This window comes from Canis aureus, chromosome 35 (genome assembly GCF_053574225.1).
Source record: "Canis aureus isolate CA01 chromosome 35, VMU_Caureus_v.1.0, whole genome shotgun sequence".
Taxonomy (NCBI): Eukaryota; Metazoa; Chordata; class Mammalia; order Carnivora; family Canidae; genus Canis; species Canis aureus.
Window position 1 is genome coordinate 29,740,579 of NC_135645.1, and position 26,445 is coordinate 29,767,023.

At 39.2% G+C, this 26,445-nt stretch overlaps 1 protein-coding gene across 5 annotated transcripts in view; it reads right to left on the reverse strand.

Moving 5' to 3' along the window:
- ARL13B (ARF like GTPase 13B) overlaps positions 1–20,068 on the reverse strand; it is a 62,279-nt gene extending 42,211 nt beyond the window's left edge. The window contains exons 1-3 of one of the 5 annotated variants that reach the window (XM_077884216.1): positions 20,029–20,068; positions 5,670–5,740; positions 2,302–2,551 (exon numbers count right to left, since the gene is read on the reverse strand). In XM_077884216.1, the coding sequence (XP_077740342.1) occupies positions 2,302–2,551; positions 5,670–5,724 (305 nt within the window). In that variant the 5' untranslated portion in view covers positions 5,725–5,740; positions 20,029–20,068. The other 4 variants (XM_077884213.1, XM_077884217.1, XM_077884215.1 and 1 more) reach the window with 4 other exon arrangements.
- Positions 20,069–26,445: the final 6,377 nt, after the last annotated feature.

The window sequence follows — 26,445 nt, forward strand, 5'->3', positions numbered from 1 at the left end:
AAGGGGACCAGAGAGAAGGAGAGACTCAAACAATATCAGGACAGTAACATAATAAGAGAAATTACTTGTAAATCAGAGAGAAATAGGTAAATAGGAGAATTTCCAAATATGAGTTTTGGATAGGTATTTAAGAGGGATTTAGAAACATAAAAAATAAGTGGGGTAGAAGGTCCCTGGCTGGTTCAGTCAGAAGAGCATGTGACTGTAGATCTCAGGGTCACAAGAGCTTATTTAAAAACCAACAAATAAATACATGTATATTTTAAAAAATAAAGATGGGATATGAAATTTTATATATTATATGCAACTGTATACATTACAAATTTTACAAAAATATGCAAAGGAAATTCATCAAAATGTTAGCAGTGGTTGGCTCTGCATGGTCGATCAACATTTTTTAACTCACTCTTCCCCTATGTGTACTAAATTTATTAAAAATGTGCATTTTGTACATTTTGTAAATTTTCAAAGCACATTCATTTCAAAAGCAGTTTACCTTTATTAATAAAGATCTTCTGGTTGTAAAATTCCCCTAGAAAAAACTGGTCAAATGACAAACCATTCTATATCTCACAAGCATGAGAGCATCCATTATTAACTCTCATGTCTTTGCGAGATCTCACCATGAAATTATAATGGTGAAACAATCCCCTATAATGGTGAAAATTTTCAGAATTTTTTTCCTCACTATTTTAAAGATCTACTAGCTGAGGGAGGTGAGAGAACTGAAAGCAGGTCTCTTGATGACCATTATTTGATCACTTGGTGATCAACTAACTATAGTCAGTTACGAACTGCATGCTCCTGCCTCAGGGCTTTTCCACATACATCTGCATGACTGCCTCTCTCCCCTCAAGTGTCATCTCCTCAATAAGACTTACTATGATCATCCTAATTATGACATACCCGTCATAGCACCACTATAGGATCCTAGATCTTTTACCTGCATTTTTCAATATATTTATCACCTAATTTACCACATAACTATTTATTACATTTCTGTGTGTATCACCCCCTAGAATGTTAAGCTTCTGAGGTCATACATGGATTTAAATTGTTTTTGTTCCCAAATGTATCCCCATCACCAGAACAATGCCTAGCACATAGTGGATGTGCAACAAATATTTGGGGAATTAACACATACATGAATGAATAAATGAAAGAATAAATATTAGGTTAAAAAATGAACACACAATTACTTTACACATGAGCATCAGTCATCTCAATCTTTACCACTTTTTACTTTAGAAGTCACTAATTCTTTGCTTAAATGTGTAGAGACTATTTTAGCCTACGGGGTTCAACACAGTTCATTCTTCATATAAATATCTATTAAACTTTCCTTCAGATTCAATAAAGGTGAGAACTGATTACACAAATCAAATAACTTCATTAATTGGTGAATAATTAAGCCATATAACCTGTATAAATAAATGATGCCATGAAGTCTTACTTTGTGTAATCAGATCTTCCAAACTATTTTGTTTAAAAATATTTATTTACACTGAGGACCACTGAGAAACTCTGCTTAAAATTTCTTATTTACCCACATGATTAAGCTGGCTTTTTTTTTTTTTTTTTTTTAATCCTCAGAAATGAAACAAGCATGAGGACAAAGGGACAAGAAGGCAAGGGCACACATTCAGCTCACTCTGATTTTAAGAGCAATATAAAGGACTTTCCCTTTTCTATGTCTTAGAGTTACAGCACCATCTGGTGTTTACTATGCAGAAAGGCTGTGAGGGCAGGTGGTGTAAAAGTCCTTTGTCACTTTAAAAAAATGCTTAGGCAGCTAGACAAAATGATATAAGCATATGATTAAGTTGGTAGCAACGCAGATCACATAATCAATTTGGAAATATAGAAATACAAATTTAGAAATCAATGTGGCATTAGAAGAATAAGCCTTTTAAATAATTTCCAAACAAGAATACTCTTTAAGAAAGACAAGACAAAGGCAAAACATCAGTTATTAAGAGGGGAAAAAAAAGTGGAAAAACATTCTAGAACCTTGTTAATAGGCCATTTCAAAATGCAGAGTTTGATAAAAAGTAAATTATCAAATAAAATAGCTTATATTTGAATACCCAGAAGATCTAAGTCTAACTTTTATTCTTAATATACCTCAATTCCTAATCCTTATGGAGAACATAACAGGGCCTCACTATATTAATAATACCAGTTAATCACATTTTATTATATTAGGACGTGACAATTTTAGCTTATTTTGTAACTTAGGTAAATTTCTTTATTGGCTAATGCCACTGCTTCTGTGTTTACAATGACACCAGCATTACTTACACCAATATAGGCTTTCCCGATATCCTAGGATGTCTCAGCACTTCTGACATTGTCTCTTTTGTCTCTTCCATTCTCTCTTCATCACTGGAATCCACAACAAATATTACCCCATAGGCTTCAGCATAATAATTCTTCCAGATTCCCCGAATTCTTTTTCCACCTCCCAAGTCAAAGATGGTGACTTCAAACTTTCCTTGCCTAAGGTCGATTTTGGAAAATCCAACAGTAGGAGCTACATCTTCAGGATACTCTGTTTCAAATGATACAAAAGAAACAAACTTTAGACTTTAAATTAATAACATTAACTTCACAACTTAAATGACAAAAAAGTGTTTTTCATCATAATTTAGCCCTAAATGGAATGTTTATTATTTGCTTACACACTAACCTTTATATCTAAGTATACTGGTTTGGGAGAAGGGTGGATGTTATAAAATATCCAACTAAACTTTATGCTCTAAGTAGATAAAAATTTCTGGTTTTTGTTTGTTTTGCACTGATATAACGCTAGCTCTCTACCACAGAACAAGTACTTAATAAATATCTGTAGAATGAATAAATAAATGAACTCTCCAAGTTACAAATACTAAAAATTTCAGCCCTTTATACCACCACCATCCCCAGGCATAGTACAACCTCTGTGATGTTATAAAGAAAAAGTGAGTATTTAAAGAATAGTTGAGAAGAACCAAAAAAATGGGAGAAGCTATGAGTAGACTCTCTTTTTTAATTACTGAATTAAAACTATAATTGGACTAAAGAAACTTTTCTGGGCAGCTTGCAAATATAGAGTAGATTTCATTAATTCTACAGGGACACGTTTTGGATGTTCTCATATGTTTAAAATTGAGTTTTTCTGGAAAGAAAGTACAAACAAGTTGAATGCTGCAGTTGGAGTAAACTATTTTTTAAAGTATTTTTTTTTAAAGATTTTATTTATTTATTCATGAGAGACACAGAGAGAGAGAGGCAGAGACACAGGCAGAGGGAGAAGCAGGGTCCATGCAGGGAGCCCGACGTGGGACTCGACCCCGGGTCTCCAGGATCACCCCCCTGGCTGCAGGTGGCACTAAACCGCTGTGCCACCGGGGCTGCCAGGAGTAAATTCTTTAGATCGTGAACACAGACTGAAGAGAGTTCTGGAAAGAATGAGGAGCCAGGGAAGTTATTTCAGCAGACCAATATAAGTAAGGTGACTAAAGTAGTGCTTTATTAAGAAACATCTTTACAAAGTCTCTAGAACTGACTAGAAATGAGAGTGATGGCCACGTTTCAGACAGATATAAAAATAAAAAGAGAAGAATGGAAAGAGAGAACTCATGAAAGGTTAATAGAACCTGGTGACTCCATGGCTTTGAAGAACAGTTCAAACCTCATGCTTGTCTCTCTCATTCTTTCTTCATCACCAGAATCCACAACAAATAGTAGTCCATTGGACTTTGTTTACAGCTGCATGGGCAATACAATGGCCACAAAGTACATGAGGCTTTTTAAATTAAAATCAATTAAAATTAAACTATATTTCAGTTCTTCAGCTGTACTATCTACATTTAAAGTGCTCAAAGCCACAGGTGGCTAGTGGCCGACCCTACTATTAGAGAGAGCCAATATAGAACATTCCAGTCATTGCAGAAGGCTCTGTTTTAGGTGAGACACCTAACACTAGTGTAGGTGGACTTATCATTCCCACATTCAGCAAAACATTTGCTATTACAAAGAAAAATCTGAAAGGCATTTGCTGCTAGGCTTAGGTGTCACTGGGGAAGAGATTTGCAAAGTACTACTCCCTTGCAGCAAATACCTTAGTGCAGTTTAAACAGCTCCCTAGAGAGCTAAAAAAAAAAAAAAAGAAAAAAGAAAAAAAAAAAAGAAAAAATTACATGTCATAATTTTCTAAGACCTTCATTATCTAGTAGAAAAGTTTAGAAGCAATTTAAGCAGCACAATATTCCCCAAACAGGATTACACCAGATATTCAAAAATATGGATCTAGTCCAGGCCAGAACTGGTTTCCATAGTTAAAATAGGCAGCAGTCTTTGAGTATGATATGAGAGTTACCCCCAGGAAATTATCGATGAAAATAAATCAACAATGCTGGAGTAGGGATAAGGGAGCTAGCTAACAGGTAGACACCTACTCAGAACAGGGCTTTGTTAGGCATTAGGATATAAAGATGAGTAAGATAGGGTTGCTGTCCTCACAGAACATTCAGTACAATATAGGTAGATATATATTAATGGGAAATAACACAAGAACCTGTATTTCTATGAAAAAGAGGATAGTGTGAGGATGTTATAAATTGCATGTCTGTGTCCTGTGGCCATGTGCTCCCTGTCCTGGCAAAGTTCTTTTTTTTTTTTTTTTTTTCAAATATTTTATTTATTTATGACAGATACAGAGAGAGAGAGAGAGAGAGGCAGAGACACAGGCAGAGGGAGAAGCAGGCTCCATGCACCGGGAGCCCGATGTGGGATTCGATCCCGGGTCTCCAGGATCACGCCCTGGGCCAAAGGCAGGCACCAAACCGCTGCGCCACCCAGGGATCCCTCCTGGCAAAGTTCTTATTTTGAAACCCTAATCCCCATCGTACTGGTATTTGGAGGTGGAGCCTTTGGGAGGTAATTAGCTTTGGGTGAGGTCATGAGGGTGGAGCTCCCTTGATGGGATTAGTACACTTCTGGGAAGAGCCCCCAGAGCTTGTTTCCTGCCTCTGTACCACAGGAGGAGGCAGCAGGAAGACGGCTGCCCGCAAATCAGGAAGAGAGCCCTTATCAAGAACTCAACTGCACTACCACTCCAACTTCACACTTCCAACTTCCACAACTGTAGAAATAACTGTAGTTTCAGGCACCCAATCTATGATATTGGTATAGCAGCCCAAACTAAGACCAACGGCATTCAAGAGGAAAAAGGTAAGGAGGAGAGGGGAAAGTTATGATACACAAAGTCTTCAGAAAGGCCATGAAAGAAAAATGAAGAATTAAAAACTACATAATTAGGACAAAGAAGGGAGAAGAACATTCTGAGCAGGAGAGAGATGTAAGTACAGATAAAATAATGGCAACATTTCCAGGAAACAAGTCCGATTAGGTAATTTTTTCAAGGTTACATGTTTCAAATCCAGGTCAAGATGTTAAATGCCTTTCCTTGAAGACTTCAAGGATCCTCTGCATCTCTGCACTTATTTAAATCTGAAACATGTTAACAGGCTGGTACTATTAAGCTGGAGTCTATTCACCACATTAGCCATTAAGAATTTAAAAATTTAAAGTAATGGAGTGTACACCATCTATACCAAATGAATATGTAACAAAGCAACTTAAATAAATAACTCAGAATAATTTAATAATGAATATTTCCAGCTTACCTCCTTGGATTCCCTTTGCCGTTGCCGTTTTACCAGCATTATCAAGTCCCACCATCACAAGAGTCACCTTTCTTAAAATAATAAAAATTTAAAAATCACTTTCTGAATTAATATTGGGGAAAAGTAAAAGCAAATTCATTCATTCAAGCAACATTTACGAAGCATCTACTATGTATAAGACAATCTTCTAGACCCCAGGGAGTTCAATAGAATAGATTCCAAAAGCAAATTCTTGAGAAATACCTTTAAAGTATCATCCTTCTGTTCTATAAGCAAAAAAAAAAAAAAAAAAAGGAAAAGAAGATTGTACAAGAGATAGTGCAAAAGGTCGAGAAAGAATAAAAGAGAAGGAGGAGAGAAGGATTCTAACATATGAGTTACTTATCATGACTAAAGACTTAATTTTTTGGTTAACTGAATTCTAAAGATTATCATGAATCTTTTTTCTTGTAAAATATTTAAGAAAACAATTATTGTTAGGTTCTAGGCACTACTGGTGTGCTCACTTGTTTTTAGATATGCAGCAAACACCTTACCAGGTATAAATCCAATATAATAACATGATTATTAACTCAAGTGGTAACATTCATATTTTGAAAGAGGGCTCTTACAATCACAAAGCTTAAAATATTTTTGATGATATAGCCAAATTTCACAGAATCAGAAAAAAAAATAGTCTAGTGCAATTTTACAGTTGAAGAAACATAAGCCCAGAGCTGTGAGACAATGAGTCGCTTAGAGCCAGAACCAGAACCTCAATCACTTGACTCCTAGAGACTTCTTAAACCTGGGATAGGTAAAAAGAACAAACCTATTACAGTGGTTCTTTTATCTTGGCAATATAGTCCACACTAGAGCTCATTTCTGTGTCAGGCTAACGTATCACATCATCTAAGAGCTAAGACCAGCCATTAACAAGAGAAGTTTGGGAACTAGGAACGCAGAGACAAAGCCACAGCATAACACAGCTGTTGCTTTAAAGCCACAGGGCCACATGCTCATGGGCTACAGTCAGGGTTTCAGCCAAGTCATTCTTCACTAACAATCATCCCAAAAAGGGATTAAAAAAAAAAAAAAAACAAAAACCCAAACACAGAACTTAGATGTTAAGAAGGGGTATTCTTACATCTCTCTAACCCTGATTCTTGGATCTGTTTGTTTTTGTTTCATTTTGTTTTATTACAGATGTATTCAAAGGATCCATATAACAAAAAGAAAGGACAGAGCTGAAGGTGTAAGGCAGTCCAGTTACAGATCATACACTGAGAAGAACAAACTCGGTCTTGCAAAAACCAAGTTGGTCATTTATTAAACAAATAGTTACTGGCCATCATCTCTGTACACTAGACACCAGTGTTCTAAGTACTTGAGATACACCTGTTTGTTAAAATAACTACTACAGCAAAAATAAGAACACAGAAATTCTTCCCCTAACTAAACTGACATGTTAGTGGCAGGAGGCAATAATAAAAAATATAAGAACTAAGTATGTTAAAAAAAAAAAAAAAAGAACAGAGTATAAAGCAGGCTAGAAAGAAGCAGGAGCAGGGATAGGAGCTGGGTTGCAGTTTTGCATAGGGTGATATGGGCAGGCCTCACGAGAAGCAAGGCCTTGAAGGAGCGAGTTAGTCATGCAAACATCTGGGTCAAGAGAGAACACCTAGGACAAAACCACTATGTGGGGGCATGCAAGAATGTTCTAGTATCAGCATGCAAGCCAGTGTGGTAAAATCCAGTGAGAATGGAGAGGAGAGGACAGGGAGTCAGAAACTGAGGAGAGACCAGATCATGTAGGGCCTTATAGGTGAGGACTTCAACTTTTGTGAATGAAGTTAGTTTACTCTCCATATTAACTTCCTTTGTTATCCAGGAACCAGTCCTCTAAATGTTCAACTGTCTCTACCCACATGGAGAATAAAGGGAAGTACAATCTAAGCTTGAATCAGTGTAAGAATAAAGTAAGCCACAATTAGCAGCCTCCCCATTTCCCATCCCTAGTCAGCAAGTGGGAGGTCAGTAGCAATGCCAAAGAGAACCATGACAGATTACGGACCTGAGGTAGTATGTGAAGTCTGGACACCTCTATGTACGTAGAAATTGTACCTGCATTATCAACTTTGGAAAACATGAGTTTACTTCTTAAGGAAAGCTGAACAGTATTTCGGAGTATAGCATCATTATTTTCTTTGAAGAATTCCTAACTACCAAATATCAAATAAGATATAAACACAGAGTAATTTCTTAAAATATAGTAAATGTCTATCCAAAAGAGATGGATAATGTAGCATTTATATAATATTTTAGGTAAGTTAAGTTACTAGATATACAATGAATTAGATTAAAATAAAATTAAAACTAATTCAATTGCCCTTTGAAAATTTATAATGCATTTCAAGATCTCTCATGCTCAAACATAACCATGAACCAAAATGATTACTATTAGAGAACAAAATGCCCACATTATGCTTATTTGCATCATTTACTCTATAAATATGTATTAAATACCTTTTATAACAGCAGCAAACATCCACAATCCCTAGCCCTTCTGTATCTGAGAGCAAGAAAAAAGGTGCTAGGTGAGTATGTATGACGACTGTTGCCATGGGGAAGCCCAGGCATCCCAAGAAGAGAGAGCAGACAACCACACCTGCTCTAGAAGTCAAGGGGGACCAGCTGCAACCAGGTCAGCAATTCCTAGGAATATCACGGAACTGATGCTTTCTCATGCCTTATAAGCCAAAGTGAAAAATCTCAAATATATTTTTTTAAGGAAAATGGCCCCTCATTCTCTATTACTCAGGTTGCCTCTTATGTTTTCTCTCCATTCTTGTCAAGACTTCAGGTAAAAAAAACAAAACAAAAAACCTTCCAAATAATTGCTATTACACATTTGAAACACTGTTCTTTAAAGCTTGCTACCAAGGATATTAGCTTTTTACTTTATTTACTTATACCTATTTTTAAATATTTTATTTATTTATTCATGAGAGACACAGAGAGAGAGGCAGAGACAGGCAGAGGGAGAAGTGGGCTCCATGCAGGGAGCCCAATATGGGACTCGATCCATGGATCCATGGACTCCCCAGGATCACGCCCTGGGCTTAAGGAGGCACTAAACTGCTGAGCCACCCAGATGTTCCAGCTTTTTACTTTAAAAGCTTTCCTTTTTTTAAAGTAAGGCTATGTTTAAAAAAAAAAAAAGTACTTCAAACATGAAAATAACACATTGAAAAATTATAATTATGCTGAGACTGGCACAAAATAAGTCTCTTTGGATTTCTTTTTTACTCTTGAAGGTAGTTGATTTTTTAGATTATGTCATATACTTGAAAACATGACTTGAATATTTGGGGTAATTAAAATCTTAATGAGTAAACATAACATTAGCAGTACAAATGAAAATCACCGCATGAATTACTGCAATGTCTGATAACAAAACATTAAATTAATACTTCGAATAGAATGGGTTTAAAAGGTTAACATTCACCTAACGCTCAAAATTCTATGCAACCGTTTAAAAAATGAAGATGTACAATCTGATACATGTCAAAACGTGCATGTCATTGCTGTCTGGTAAATTATCACCGATTAGGAACAGCTGGCTGTGCCTATGTGACAAAAGAAAGATGGAAGAACTCTGCCTTTTAACCTCATGATTATTAATCAAATACATTAACCCTTCAATTGAAAAATATATATATACAGTGTTCTTAAGTTTATAATGTCAGGAAAAGTTGATACTAGCAATAAAAACAATCATTTAGTCATTTGACCAGACAGTAATTGATAAAAGTGCATTAGGTATTATGGACACAAACATGCCTGAGACAGGGTTTTCTAGCTCAGAGAACTCACCTTCTAATGTAAGTGACTAAAACATAAACAAATATACTGTGACACTATGACCGCTGAGTATGCTCATCTATCTTTACGAGATATTAAAGTAATAGAGCAAGAGGACTTTACCCAACCTGGAGAGGCAATGCCTCAGCTAAGCTGTTAAAGTGGAGAAGTTTGCCAAGCAAGGGGAAGGTGAAAATAGAAGGTAGGAGTATGAAGAGATTCCAGACAGAGAACACGGCCTGCCACCAAGGAGAGGAGGACTGGCAGGGTGTGGAGGTACTAAAGCCAGGGGCTAAGAGTACACCTGAGTAGAGGGGACTTCAACCAAAGGAGAAGACGCTTGTTAAACTCATACATAATCACGACTCGACACAACTATGCATTGAGTCTAAAGGAAACCTGATGCACTGCTACTTGAGGAACTAGTATCAACAAAGAGTTAATAATGTGACCTTCCTAAAAGTTTACAGTGATACTTTTACTACAGTTAAAAGTAAGTCTTTAATTATATACCAAACTAGAAGGGGCTGAGATGGAAAAGGATTCTGTGGTATTTTAAGATGCACAGTATGCTTATACTAGTAATAAATATCAGGATGGTGTGTAATCTGATATACTGCCACAAGCTTGGTATTACACAGACCTGTATTTGCCACTTCCAAGCTATATGACCTAGGCCATATTATTTTACCAGTCAAATTACTTAGTAACAACATCCATCCTTTAGGGATGTGGTAAAATGAAATATGACAGTGCAAGTAAAGTGCTCAATGCTTGTGGCACAAAATAAGTGCTTAACCACTAGATATTCTTATTATAGCATACAATTCAAGACAGGGAGTCCATGACATGAGACCACAGAAACAGGCAGGAACCAGATTACAGAAGAGGATAAATGGGGTTCAGTTTTACACATGTTGACATCAGTACTCGCCCATCTCATTGAAGTATGAAGCCAAAAGGGAGATCTGTCCTGGGTTTATGAGACATACACCTGGTAATTAAAACTATGAGAACAGATGAAAGATTCCAGGGAGGGCATAGGAAGGAGAAGAGCCAGGGGCAGGGGAGCATGGAATCCTTAAAACTATAGTCAGAAAGAAATGAGGAGACCAAAGAAACAGCAACATCAGGAATAGTTTCCAGAAGGGTTAAGAGATGAACAATATCAAATACTATAAAGTTCTGTAAAATAAAAATATCTTTTTGGTAATTATTTCAAATTAAGTAACTCAGAAGTAAATGCGCTCATCTTTTCCCAAACCCTGCCATAACCAATGCTTTGAATTTATACAGTAGGTCTTTATAGTCCAAAGCTACTTTACCCTATCATTTATATTCATACTGTCCCTGCACAGTTACCTAAGGTTACATGCTAATAAGAAGTTAGTCAACAGCAGCTTCTGTGGGACATTTAAACACAATGGTTTGTAAAAATAGTAATGATTATTTTATTTTTTTATTTTTTATTTTTGATTATTATTTTAAAAGGTAACTTGGACCATTTTGTCTAACCTGTCATTTACTCACATTTTTGTATATACACATCAGATTAGCCAAGAAGAATGGCTCATTTTCATCAGAGCATCTTGAAGTTCTCTCCCTCCCCAGATTTAGGTCTATTACCATCTTAATTTAGTTGGTGACCTAACAGATGGTAGGTACCTAATAACAGGTACACTAACCAAAGTCATGAATTGCATGCTGCTAATAAAACCTAACCATGATATTGATGAAAATCTAACTATGGCATTTTTTTGCTTAGGTTCCTTAAAATCAAGTCCAAACTCTGTAGATCCTCGTCTTCCACTGTCCTCCAGCAGGCCTACCAGCCCAGGTATTCCCCTCGTCCTTTCTGACCATTTGTGCTACAACAGCAAACACATGTTAATTTTCTCATGCAACGTCTCATACAGTGTCCTTCCTCTATGAGAACTTGCCAATCAACTCCGTAGCCCCAGCATCAAATGTGCTGGCCACACATTAAGTAAGCACCTTTACTGAATGAAACAGCATAATGTATTTTCTGACTCCATTTGCTGAGTGAATAAATATCTAGTAAAATTAGAATATGCAATTTCCAGTTGATAAAGTATGATAATAGTTTTAACTTATGTAAATCCTCACATAAAAGTAATAGTTCAATCTTAGGGAATATAACTAAAATGATCTATCTTCTTACTGGCAGAAGTTTTCTGAAAAAGTTTACATGCTCAAGGTTTCAAGGTAACAACAGTGAGAAAGATTTTTAAAAGTGAAATAATTCTGAGTAAAAAAAAAATTAAAAGTAGGGATTAAGAGACTAAAAACCTTGTTTTATATATTTGATCTCAGAGTCTCTTTATATAACAGATATGTAATTTGATATACCAGAAATACAAGCAACACAATACTGGAATTTTGAACTTAGACTCAGAAAATATTTGTATTATTAATCTTTTTTGAGTGATGTTATTGCAATCATTTGAACACAATTCTAAACTTTCTGACTGTCAACTAAGAAGACAAGACCTCCAGTGAGATAATTACATAAAAACTATTTCTAACTTCAAAAATATTTTATAAGTCAAAAAAAAAAAAAACTATTTCACCAAACACACACACACACACACACACACACACAAAGACACATTGAACTGGTATTTCTGAAAATATTTTAATCTTTTTTAAAGATTTTATTTATTAATTCATGAGAGACACACAGAGAGAGGCAGAGACACAGGCAGAGGGAGAAGCAGGCTCCATGCAGGGAGCCCGATGTGGGACTTGATTATGGGACTTCAGGATCACACCCTGAGCCAAAGGCAAGCACTCAACCACTGAGCCACCCAGGCATCCCTCTGAAAATATTTAGAACTACATAAAGCAAGTTCTAAATTTAAAAAGTAACATAAACACATGTAAAAAAAAAAAAAAAAAAACTTGGGAACACATTATGATAAATGTGTAAGAGAAAGAAAAAACCTGCCACAAAAAATCAATATAATAAAAAATTCACCAAAAAAAAAAAAAAATATGGTGTGACTTTATTGTGCAAGTGAACTATTTTCTGACATTTTAATTCAGATAATAGAGCCCAGGATAATATTACATCAAAATTCCTACCTAAATTTATGGAGCAAAGAGGACCAAACTTGAGGTCATAATGCCAGCTCTGAAGTTTTAAGTCAAATTTTTAGTGTCAATTTGTTCATTTCTAGAATATAGAGGGGTAGAATCAGAACGCCTCTAGGTCCCTTTTTATCCTAAAATTCAAAACTTCTCATTAAGAATAAACAAGAAGCCCTAGCAGTTTACAAAGAAATGTAAAACATTCCGCTTCTGCGGACAGCACATCAGATAATCCTTGCTAATCTGTATGTAGAGCTTAATTAACAAATTAAAAACTCAGCAGTTTCTATAAACGGTCTAGGATTTACAGTTACATTTATTTAAATCCAAATGATGGCTATTAAGGTGCTAAATGTGTCCCCGTCAAAAAAATTCATAGCAAAGATGACATACACTATCTATCACGATATGCTTTTACTAGATACCACAGTGATGTACAGAAAGCATTAATCCACAGTGCTGAAGTAACAATTGAGTCTCTTTTAGACTTGGTCACAGTGAATAATAATTTACTAATAAATTTGAAGTAAACTTTGATAAGCTGCATTATGACACCAAAAAATATAGGTGAACAAGAAACTAGCTCCAGCTAGTGGTTACCTCTGGGGAGGGATGGTAGGAGATGAATAGGATTCAGGAAGCTTCAAAGATTTGTTATTTCCTTAGAAAAAAACTGAAATGTGATAACCAAAGGCTAATACTTATAAATCTGGGTGGTAGGCACATGAGTACTTACCATATTTTTCATTTTGTTTAAATAATACTAATTTTTTATGTTTAATTGTAATATTACATAATTCTTGTTGCCATTTTTTTTCTCATTTAAATTGACACTAATTTTCTTCTTCTCTTAGGTGAGTCATTCATGAGTTCATGTTCTTGGAAAGCTTAGGAAATACAAATTCCGGGCAGTCCGGGTGGCTCAGCGGTTTAGCGCCGCCTTCGTCCCAGGGCCTGATCCTGGAGATCCGGGATCGAGTCCCACGTCAGGCTCCCTGCATGGAGCCTGCTTCTCTCTCTGCCTCTCTCTCTCTTAAAATCTTAAAAAAAAAAAAAAAAGAAATACAAATTCCTTCAATATCCCAGTAAAATTATACCCCCATCAAAACTCCTGCCTTCTATTCTTTTTTTTTCCTGCCTTCTCTATTCCTGCTAAAAATCTTGGAAATCATCTTTCAACTCTTGCATATTCTATCATATTTTATATGCCCTATTGTATCAACTAGATGCTATTGGCATAAATAATAGGAGTTCAGAGTATGTAGATGACAATATGTAAGGGTGAGGACCCACTTACAAGGTCTAGAATATACTGAGCACCGTGGCTTCGGTTCCGTGCCCAGGATACATGCTTTTCCCTATACACAAAATAAATTTCAATAGTCTTAAATGTTATAAATTAGAATATGAAAAGTACTAGGAAAAAAGTATAGGTGAATATAATCCTGGATACATATAATGGAATATAATTCAATTATTACACTAAAAGAGTGGTGTATTTGAATAAAAAATTTTTAAATGCTTATGCTTCAAACATCAACAAAAAATTTACAAACATGACAAATGGAAGAAAAATATCTGCAATATACACTACAGAGAAATGATTACTACTATATACATTTAAAATCTGTTTTAGAAAAATTCAGTAAGGCGGCACATGGGTGGCTCAGTTAAGTGTCTGCCTTCAGCTCAGGTCATGATCCCAGGATCAAACCCCACATCAGGTTCTCTGCTCAGCGGGGAAGTCGGTTCTCCCTCTACCTCTGTCTGCCACTGCTCCCTGCTTGTAGTCTTTCTCTCTGTCAAGTAAATAAATAAAACCTTTAAAAAAAAAAAAAAAGAAAGAAAGAAAGAAAGAAAGAAAGCAAGCTCAGTAAGAAAATGCACTTCACCCAAGAGAAATACAGCAAAGGAAATCATTGGGAAAGTCCCAAAAGAAGAAATATGAAAGTCCAAGGGAAAAACAGTTTTACTAGGAATCAAGAAAACAGAAACTAATGCGGATAGCATTTTCCCCATAACCTGAAAAAAAAAACAAGCGATGACTCTCATTTTTTGAGGGGAAAAGGCATTTTTATACACTTCTGGTAGGAGTAACAATTTTTTTAGTCTTTCTGAAAAGCAATTTGGCAATACACACCACAAATACCTTAAACTTTTTCATTTGCTCTCATCAGTTGATCTCTAATCTCATTTCCAAAAATATTTACAGAAGGGTGCCCACCCAAGCACTGTTCATAAGAGTGAAAATTTTTTAATTTTCTAAACATTTAATAACCAGAATGATTAAACATACCTTGGTCAATCTATACAACACACTACTTGAAAAGATAATTCATGGAAAACATGTAATGATACAAAAAGATGTTAATTATGATTAAAGTAAAAATAAATTAAAAGAAGCTGTAAAATAACACTCTATTATTTCTTCATTGCTTAAAAATTTACACATATAGAAACCATCAACAAAAAAGGCAACCTACTAAATGAGAGAAGGTATTTGCAAATCATACAACAAATAAAGGATAAATATCCCAAATGTATAAAACTTAGGATAATATATAACTTGACAAGGGGCACCTGGGTGGCTCAGTGGTTGAGCGTGTCTGCCTTTGGCTCAGGGAGTAATCCTAGGGTCCTGGGATCAAGTCCAGCATTGGGCCCCCTGCATGGAGCCTGCTTCTCCCTCTGCCTGTGTCTCTGCCCACCCCCCTCCATCTCTCATAAATAAATAAAATCTTAAAAAAATAACTTGATACAACTCAAAAAAAAAACCTGATTAAAAAATGGGCAGAGGACCTGAACGGACATTTTTCCAAAGAAAACATAGAGATAGCCAACAGGCACATGAAAAGATGCTCAATGTCTCTAATCATGAGGAAAATGCAAATCAAAACTATAACCAAAACTATAACCAGTGTCACCTAACACTGGTCAGATTGGCTATTACCAAAAAGACAAAAAATAACAAGTGTTGGTACAGATGTGGAAAAAAGGGAAATCTCATATACTGCTGGTGGGAATGTAAATTGGTGCAGCCACTATGGAAAACAGCCACTATGGAAAACACTATGGAAAACATACGGAGTATGGAGGTTCCTAAAAAAAAATAAAAAATAGAACTGCCATATGACCCATTAATTCTACTTCTGGGTATCTATATGAAGAAAACAAAAATACCAATTTGAAGAGATACGTGTTGGGATCCCTGGGTGGCGCATTGGTTTGGCGCCTGCCTTTGGCCCAGGGCGCGATCCTGGATTCCATCCGGGATCGAATCCCACATCGGGCTCCCAGTGCATGGAGCCTGCTTCTCCCTCTGCCTGTGTCTCTGCCTCTCTCTCTCTCTCTCTCTCTCTGTGACTATCATAAAATAAAAAAAAATAAAAAAATAAAAAAATAAAATTGAAGAGATACATGCACCTCCATGTTCATCACAGTATTATTTACAATAGCCAAGATAACGAAGCAACCTAAATGTGCAGGAATAGATGAATAAAGATGTGGTATAGAGATATACAATGGAATACTACTTGGCCATTAAAAAAGAATGAAACCATGCCATTTACAACAATATGGACAAGCCTAGAGGGTATTATGCTAAGTGAAATAAGTCAGAGAAAGACATACATACCATATGCTTTCATTTATTTGTGGAATCTAAAAAACAAACACACAAACCAAACAGAAAGAGACTTACAAGAGATAGGAAACAAACTGTTGGTTACCATAGAAGGAGAGATGAAATAAGTGAAGGGGATTAAGAGGTACAAACTTTCACTTATAAGTTAAATAGGTCATGAGGGTGTTATATACACCATAGGGAATATAGTCAATAATACTTTAATGATTTGTATAGTAACAGATGGTTAACTAGACTCACCATGGAGATGATTTGGTAATGGATAAAAATATCAAATAATCGTGGCATACACTTAAAACTAATAGGATCTTCTATGTCACTTATAGCTCAATAAAAAGGGAATTTACTGGTATGTAAGATATTCTACACTAAAATGTAAATCTTTGGGGGTGAGATTGTGAATTACTAATATAAGCCACTTTTTTGCCTAGCTGTGCTTTCAATGTTCTACATAAACATTCATCACCTTTAGATAAAAATAAACATGAACTCTTTTCAAACGTATTTAAAATAACAACAGCTCCTGTCCACAAGCCATTCTGGAGGACTGGTGAGAAGAGCTAAATTAACATTTTACTACAATACATGGATAAGTAGAGCCAAATACAGGGTGCTAAGCAAATACAATGAAAAGGTAAAGAATCTAGATGGAATTCAAAGAAAGTGTCCCGAAAGAAAGAATCTCCCAACAGGCATGTGAGGAATGATCAGAAACAGCCAACCAAAAACAGAAGGACATTTGGTGAGGGATGGAGGACTACAGAACTAAGTCTGGCAAATTTGGCATGAAGAACTTGGACAGGAGGAAAAAGGAAAAAGGACCACTGACAACAGTGTAGAGAATCAGAGAATAGTGAAAAGTCTGTCAAAGAAATGTGGGAGAGAAATAACAGAAATTTTATCTGAAACAGAGCAGCGGGTATGGAAAGGCTAAAAGAGTGTAAGACATACAAGTGGTATAAGCAGGTAGAAACCAAAAGACTTGATTTGAGAGAACAAAGCACAAAGAGGTATGTAGGATTACTCTCCGCTCGACCTGGGTAAAAGGAAGGCAGAAACAAGTCAGCATGGAAATGAGAGAGGATAAAAATAAGCTCAATTGTGGATGTGCTGGGATTGAGCATTCTGGTGGAATAGGATTATGTAAATCTTCAAGGGGCAGATGAGTCTCTGTGTTGGAAACGCGGATGTGAGAGTCAATGTTTAAGTGGCAGCTAGAGTCACCATATGAGGTAAAATGGCCCATAAAGGGAGAATACACAGAAAAGAGAGTTGAAGACAGAATCCTGGGAAGACTTGAGAGTGAGATGAAGAAGTGCTACCTGGCAACTAGAAAAGACAACAGGCAGAAAGGTAAAAATTCCCAAATTCAGGAAAAATACATCAGAGAATTTCAAGAAGAGAGTGGTCTTCAGTGGCAAATGATGCCAAGAGATTGGAAAGAATCCACTGGATGTAATAATCAGGCAGCAGCCGGTGTGGCGAGAACAGAATCGAAAGGTCTTCAAACGCAGAACGTTAAGGGATGCACGAGAGGAAGAGAGGTCGGGAAAGGATCAGTAATCCATGGCCAACTGTTGCTGGGGTGCAGCTAAGAGGGAAAGGTGGAGGCTGCAGGGGCAGAGGGTTGTTCCTTAGGGAGACAGAATGACGGCTTCTGGAGTGTCCACAACCTCATTACTGGAACCTGTCATGGCAAAAGGAATCTTACAGACACGATTAAGTTAAGGACCTTGGGTGCAGAGCTTATCTCGGGAGTACTGTGCAGACCTGATGTAAACACAAGAGTCCTCAGAAGAGGGCCTCTTCAAAGTCCTGATAAAAGATCAGAGAAGACACATGTTATGCAAATGGCTTTGAAGATGGAAGAAGGGAGTCACAAGTCAACAACTGCAGGCAACCTTTTTTTTTTGCTAGAAAAAGCAAAGAAAAACAGATTCTCTCTTAGAGCCTCTAGAAGGTATGCAACCCTCCTTACCCATTTGAGACTTCTGACCTCAAAATTGTAGGATTTTGTGTTGTTTTCAGTCAGAGTTAATAGTAATTTGTTACAGCAGCAATAGGAAACATTTATTTAGGTTGTTTTTTAGGTAAGAGAGGTTTGAGCATCTTCACATACTAAAAGAAGAACAGAAGCAAGGCTGTGAAGACAAAAGAGAATGTGATTTTATATTTTTGGTAATAAAATTGAACAATAAATTTTGGGATAAAAATTTAGGTTTATTTTTGTATCCCAGAAGTTTTCTCTGTGATCTCTGGCAAAGCGCTGATCAACTGAAGCTCACCAGGAAATGGAAAAAAATGGAATAAAGAACACAGCCACCAGAATTAGTATCTACACTGAGAAGCATAAAATGAATGAAGGTGGGTAACTGACCAGTAGGCACTTGTCTCCTGAGATCAGAAGGATCATTTCCTGAGTGCTACCTGCAAGCACTGAGACTCGCATACATTTTTTCTCAAAATGCTGCAAGACAAAAAGCATCCACACTTGACAGAGGGAAAGTGCCAAAACTCCTAAGATTTAGATAGGAATCTGTTCGACTCAGAAACACTATTGAGCAATCTGGCAGACACAGCCATAGCCACAGCCCTGGTCAGAGTTAACACCAGGATAATGGGCCTCTCAAGCTCTCACACCCCTTGAGATGACCTACTGAGAAAGATACATCACCTCTGAGGTATTGCTCTGCCCAGCCTCACCTCTGTCCCACCACAAGAAAAACAAAACTGTGTTACAATTTGCCCTTGGCCTAATTCCAAAGTAGAACTATTAAAAAGTCAACATTATTCATAAGGAGTAACAAACTTAAGGCTTCTTTGTGTTAAGCATCATTTTCGTTGACTCCTGCCTAGCGCAGTGCCTGCCACCTAGTATTCACCTAAATGGATGAATACCGAGTAGCAGGTGCTGAATCTTAATACCTGTAGCGCAGTCCCCCACCCTGCCCCCCGACAGGCTCCCCCCACGCCGCCGTCCAGTTCCCAACCCGGTCCCTCCGACGGGCTCCCCCCGCGCCGCCGTCCCGACCCCGACCCCCTCCGACGGGCTCCCCCCGCGCCCCCGTCCCGGTCCCGCCTACCTGACGGGCTCCCCCGCGCAGCCGTCCTGTCCCCAACCCCGTCCCCCCGACGGGCTCCCCCGCGCCACCGTCCCGTCCCCCACCCCGTCCCTCCGACGGGCTCCCCCCGCGCCACTGTCCCGTCCCCCACCCCGTCCCTCCGATGGGCTCCCCCGCGCCACCGTCCCGTCCCCCACCCCGTCCCTCCGAAGGGCCCCCCGGCGCCCCCGTCCCGGCCCCGCCTACCTGACGGGCTCCCCCGCGCCACTGTCCCGTCCCCCACCCCGTCCCTCCGACGGGCTCCCCCGCGCCACTGTCCCGTCCCCCACCCCGTCCCTCCGACGGGCTCCCCCCGCGCCACTGTCCCGTCCCCCACCCCGTCCCTCAGAAGGGCCCCCCGGCGCCCCCGTCCCGGCCCCGCCTACCTGACGGGCTCCCGCCAGCGCTTGAACCAGCTGCAGCAACTGGCCATCAGCCTGAACATGCCCGGCCGCACCTCCCGCCGCCTCCCATGCGAGCCCCGAGCGGCGAGGGCCGTGGTTGCCCCGGGCCGAGTCCCCGGGGGGCCGCAGCCGCTCCGCCGCACCTCTGAGGCCGAGACGTCGGGAGGGAGGTCAAGGCTGGGGGTCCCCGCGCCCGCCCGCGAGCGAAGCACGGCCCCCCACCCGGCACAGCCCGCCCGAGGCGCAGACTCACGGACCCCAGCCGGGCGAGCGGAGCCGGCCGACAGAAAACCCCCGCGTCGACGTGCTGACGTCCCCCAGGGCGGAAGGCCCGCCCCAGGCACCGCCCACGTACTCCCCCAATCACCGCGCGGCGGCCGCCGGCGGGGCCCTCTGATTGGCTGAAGGGCCAGCCTCTCCCCCGCGGAGGCGGGGCGGGGAGGGCGTTCTCGTTACTAGGCAACGGGAGCGTCCGCGGAGGAGGTGAGAAATGCCCCACGCGTCGTGGACAAGGCCTCTGTGCAAACCCGTGCAGAGTGTGCTGCCGGGGGCTGTCCTGGTCTGTCTCTAACCCCGGCGGGCGTCCAGAGATCTCAGGGCTCCTGGGATTTGGTTGATGAAGCGGAGCTGGGGATCCTCTGGGATTCCGGCAGACGCGGGCGCGGAACCACCGAACAGCACACTGGGCTCCTTACAAACCAGCGACGAGGAGGAAAACTAGGGCCGTTTTCATCTGCGTGTTTATTGCTGTTTGGCAGCAAAAATGTAAAATGGAATCGTATGATATTTACTGGGGGGGGTATGATTGTAAAAGAAATAATGTGTTCGTTGTAGACAATGTGAAAAATACTGAAAGAGGAATAAGATGAACAAAATAAGATCTCACATTCACCACGCAAACATAACAAGTATTAACATTTTTTAAAAAGATTTTATTTATTTATGAGAAGCACACACAGAGAGAGAGGCAGAGACAGAGGCAGAGGGAGAAGCAGGCTCCCTGCGGGGACCCCGATGGGGACTGGATCCCAGGACCTGGGGTCACGCCCTGGGCCGAAGGTGGACGCTCAACCACGGAGCCACCCAGGCGTCCCAAGTATTAGCCTTTGATATATATTCTTTCTAGGATTTTTAGATAATATTAGCTGTTTGGTTACTACAAGATGGAGAGTTACCTGATGCCTGTTTTGTGATATGTTTAATTTTATTTACAGGGATACGTAGTATCTGCCTTACTTTTTATTTTTTATTTTTTTACTTTCTTGGAAAACAAATAACAAGTACATTCCTGTAGAGGGAGTAGAAATACACACATGATATGTAAGGACCCATGTGTCCATTCCATTACATTTCTTTTTTTCTTTTTCTTTCTTTCTTTTTCTTTTTTTTCTTTTTTTGCACTCCACAGCCAGGTCTTTATTAGGAAGGTAAATCAGACTCCTAGTCTGATACACCCCGATTCTGGGGGGAGGGGCTCTCCAGGATGTTTCTGAAGCTGGGGAATCCATTTCTATTTAAATACATTTTTCTCAAATGCTGGTAAAAGGAGAGAGGGCCCTGGGACGCCCAGTGTATCCAGGGGAAAATAATTGTTTGGGGCTACAACAGATTTAGTTTTAAAGGTATTCTCTGTTGTTTACTCGTTCATATAAGCCTGATTCAACTCATATGCATCACTTACAGCTCACCATCTCTGGACCCAAGTATCCCATCTACAAAATGGGGATGAAAATACCTATTTTGCCAGGTTGCTAAGAAGATGATATGAGAGAAATAAAGCTTAAGTGCAGTTTCTAACAAATCATAGCAGATTTTGAAGTTGGTGTCACCTGTCTCAAAAATATCTGTGGCATATATTCCATATATTCCTCCTACTTCTTTCTCCAAATTGCTAGGAATCGTGTTCACTGTTTTCCTTGTCCTGACTTGATAACTTCAAATTTCTTTCCAGCTGCCATGGCTTCATGGCCTCTACTGGTTTTCCTAACTGAATCTGCCCTTCCATCAGTGCCGGGTGCTTTCTCTGCCCAGACTATCCTGTCCAGGCACAATAATACTTCTATTTTACAGTGCTAATGAAGAAAGATTAAACCTTCACGAATTTTCTTTTCTCACTGTTACCTGTTTCCTTTCTCATTTTCTAATATCTGAAGACATCTATCTCATCTTTCCCAAGATTAACCACTTCCCTGCAACTTTGACAAACATCATTTTTCAACTTTTCTGAAATCCTGTTCTTTTGATTATTTCTTCTTGATCCAACATGTGAAATATATAGTTCCCCATTTTTTCCCAAGATCTTTGGCTACAATTTCCAGGGTGGAGAGGGAGTTAAGAAGGCAAGGCATGAAAGATCCACAATTCCTCCTTAGCTATCAAATGATTAGTACTATTCTGCTGAGTCTTTACTTTCACAATCCCTTTTTAAACTTGTGGTTTACCACAAAAACCTTATAGCACTATTTTTTTTTCTGTTCACTCTTTTTATCAATTTACTGTGATTGGGGTTCTGCATCCATTGAACTACTCAAAACACATTTTTAAAACATAACTTATATCTTCCTAATAACCAAATCAGGTCTCATTTTCTTCTTCATCACTTAATACATTTAATACAGTTACCTCTTCTAAAACTCTTTCCTTCCTTGGCTCTTCACAATTGCGCACTATTCTGGTTCTCTTCTGATCTCATTAGTCATTCCTCCTTCAGCTTCTCATGAGTATTCTCCAAGATCTGACCTCCCTCTGTGTTTTCCTTTTTAAAAACGTGTTCTCTCAGAGAATCCAATTACTACTCCTGTGCTTGAAGGGACTCACCATGCAGATATTCCTTCAGCATTTCTGGAACTACACTCAACACTCCTTTTTAACCCCAAAAATGTACTCAACCTCACCTCTACTTCATGTCTCCCCTGAGAATGATACAATACCAAACATTTCAGGTGCCAATGTACAGTCGGTCTGTTAATTAACTAAGTTGACTATAGTTTTTCCAATACATTAAGTGGTTTGCTAGACGTAGGAAGTGCATGGTATTTTCAGTTTTCTTTTCCTTTTACAAACATAGGAGATAGTTATTCCCACCCTCTAGAAGTCATGGGACTTGCTTTGTCCAGTGAAATGTAAGTGAAGTGGAAATTGAGGGAGACTGTGTTAACTTTGAAATACTATAAAATCAAAACAGTATGGAAAGCTGAACCAACACCCGGAGGAAGATATCTGCCCAGAAAGTCCTACAGTGTAATTCCCATGAGTAAGAAATAAACACTTATCTTTAAACATTGTAATTCCAAGGCTATTTCACCATAGTGTAATCTAGTTTATTCTGGATAATGAAAACAATCTTGCTATCATCATTCTAGCTAAGACTCTTATTTAATCCTCCAGGGATTATTTAGTATCCTAAATGTTACTTGATTTCTCTTTCCAGCTTTACTGAGTGATAATTGACAACATTTTTTAAATTTTTTTTAAATTTTTATTTATTTATGATAGTCACAGAGAGAGAGAGAGAGAGAGAGAGAGAGAGAGGCAGAGACACAGGCAGAGGGAGAAGCAGGCTCCATGCACCGGGAGCCCGACGTGGGACTCGATCCCAGGCCTCCAGGATCTCGCCCTGGGCCAAAGGCAGGCGCCAAACCGCTGCGCCACCCAGGGATCCCCAATATGATGATTTAGTATGTGTATACATGGTAAAAATGATTCTCACAATCCAGTTAATTAACACCTCCATCACCTCACAGTGCTACTTTTTTTTTTTTTTTTTTTTTGAGAACACTCTTAAGGTCTACTCTCTTAGCAAATTTCAGAATATGATATAATTAACTACAGTCACCATGCTGGACATTAGATCCTCAGAACTTGCTCTTAACTATAGAAAGTTTTTATACCCTTTATCAACTTCTCCCCATTTCCTTACTCCCAGCTACTGGCAACCACCATTCTATTTTTTGTTTCTACCAATTAGCCTTTTCTTTTTCTTTTAGATTCTACATATAGGTGATTCCTCGCAGTTTTTGTTTTTACCTGTGGGACTTATTTCACTTAGCATAATGCCCAAATGCCATACCTGACTGTGAGATAACCATATCTATCTATCTATCTATATATCTGTATATCACACATTTTCCCATCCATTCATCCACTGATTAGACTTAGGTAGTGGTTTGCATATCTCAGCTACTATGAATAATGCTTTGCAAAATGTGGGAGGACAGATAGCTCTTCCAGATAGTGATGCCTTTGGATATATACCCAGTAGTGGGAGTCTTGAATCGTATGATAGTTCCATTTCTCATTTCTCGAGGAACTTCCAAAGTATTTTTCCTAGTGGTTGTACTAATATACATTCCCACCATCCTCTGCATCTCCATCTTTTCTCTTGAATAAATGTAACTTGGTTTCTTTTTTTTTTAATTTTTATTTATTTATGATAGTCACACACACACACACACACACACACACACAGATAGAGGCAGAGACACAGGCAGAGGGAGAAGCAGGCTCCATGCACCGGGAGCCCGACGTGGGATTCGATCCCGGGTCTCCAGGATCGCGCCCTGGGCCAAAGGCAGGCGCCAAACCGCTGCACCACCCAGGGATCCCTGTAACTTGGTTTCTAATCTTTCCTTGCTCTGATCCATTTTGCAAGCATTTAACAAAGTAACATTCCCAAAGTAAAACCATGGAAATTACTCCTTTTAAAATAAGCAAACTTACAAACATGTTTAGAAATGTACTGAAAATAAATTTTGGGCAAGTGAAACGGACCAGTCATTAATTTATTGAGCTAAAGCCAGTTAACATCGTCACAGAGTAGACTTCTGAGATAAATTAAAAACCTGAAAATTTTATCCAAAGATGTATTATTAAATTTTATTATTAAACATCTCAGTAACTGATTTTTCAAAGTCTGACATGACAGTAGAGGTAGGATACACAATTTTTCATCACTGACAAATTACTGACGCTGTGATGCACAGTTACGGTATTAAAAAGATAATCACTTTAAAGTGAAGTCTTCAGGAGAGCAAGATTTTTCTTTTGGGTAACTCATGTCTCTCTAAGATTTCCTTCTTCAAACTTTGTATATTTTTTTATATTGGGGATATTGGAGATAGCTATGAATGTTATTGATTTGTGATTTTGGAAGTTCTCTTTCCTTGTGAAATTTTGAGATTTATAAGGAGATTCCCAAATTGAGCCTTTACTTGAAAGACTCCTAGCTGGGGATCCATGGGTGGCTTAGCGGTTTAGGGACTGCCTTCGGCCCAGGATGTGGTCCTGCAGTCCTGGGGTCCCAGGATCCAGTCCCACATCAGGCCCCTGCATGGAGCCTGCTTCTTCCTCTGCCTCTCTCTCTCTCTCTCTCTCTCTGTCTCTCATGAATAAATAGATAAAATCTTAAAAAAAAAAAAAAGAAGAAGAAAGACTCCTAGCTTAAGTGCATTTAAATATAAATTTTAATGTATTAAATAAATAAATTTAATTATTACATTAAATCTAAATATAGTACTTAACGGTCATTTTGTTTAAGGCTATGATTGTTAGCACATCAAACAATTCTACAGAGATTAGAATCATATTTACAATTAAATCACTTGGGGGTTGGGGTTAAACTGGCGAATAGCTTGTCTTGGTAGAGTCAGAGCAAGAAGGAAAAGAATTTCAAAAAGGGAATCATCCAGCAATTCCTTTGCAAGTGTTCTTATCAGAAAAAGTGACTCTAATATCAACTTCCATTCAGCTGGGTCGCAGAACCACAGGCAGCTGGAGCTGGAAGAGACCCTCCCCGAGGGTCTATCACTCCCACAAAGGAAACCAGGCGGTAGGCTCATGTGGGCAGCAACTCTAGACGTGATAACAGTAGAGATGCCTTCAGGACTATTACTGAACGCACAGTAACGGCTTTACATGTGTTATCTCTTAAATCCTTACATGAACATCGTGAAAACCCACTATTATCCTGGAGATACAACAGAGGCTTAGGGAGGTTAAGCAATTTGCTTAAAGTTACAGAATGAGTGCATGATAAAAGTATTGAGATTTGAATCAGGCGTTTTAGCTCCACATTCAGCCTTAAATATTACGTAACATTACAAATGTTCATGTCTGAACACAACACGTGGAGGTCATATCGCAAAAAACATGAGCTGTTCGAAGGTGATGGAATTTGAGACATTCTCATTTTTTTTTTCTCAGAACTTTTTTTTTTTTGGCCATAGGTTTGGGTTTTCTTTTTTTCTTTTTTTTTTTTTTTAACCATAAATACAAGAACGAAAGAAAAATGTGGATGATCACAACTATCCCATTTGCTCCCATTATCTCTCGTCTGAGGCCTTCCTGGAGTCACTGGCTTCTAGGCTTGATTAATGTCTCCATCTCCTGCACGATCGTTCGTTCGGAACCTGGACCCCGGTCCTGAGTCCTCAGAGTTCCCTCTCGCCCCAGCTCCCTGGAGGTGCGGGTCCCGGTGCGGGTCCCCGTCTCCGTCCGCGTCCCCGGCCCGTCCCCGTCCCGGTCCGCGTACCCGTCCCCATCCCAGTCCGGTCCCCTCCGCGACCCCATCCCCATCCACGTCCCCGACCCCGTCCGCGTCCCTGTCCCATCTTCATCCCGGTCCCCATCCCGGTCCCGTCCCCGTCCCGGTCCCGGTCCCCGTCCCCGCCCGCGTC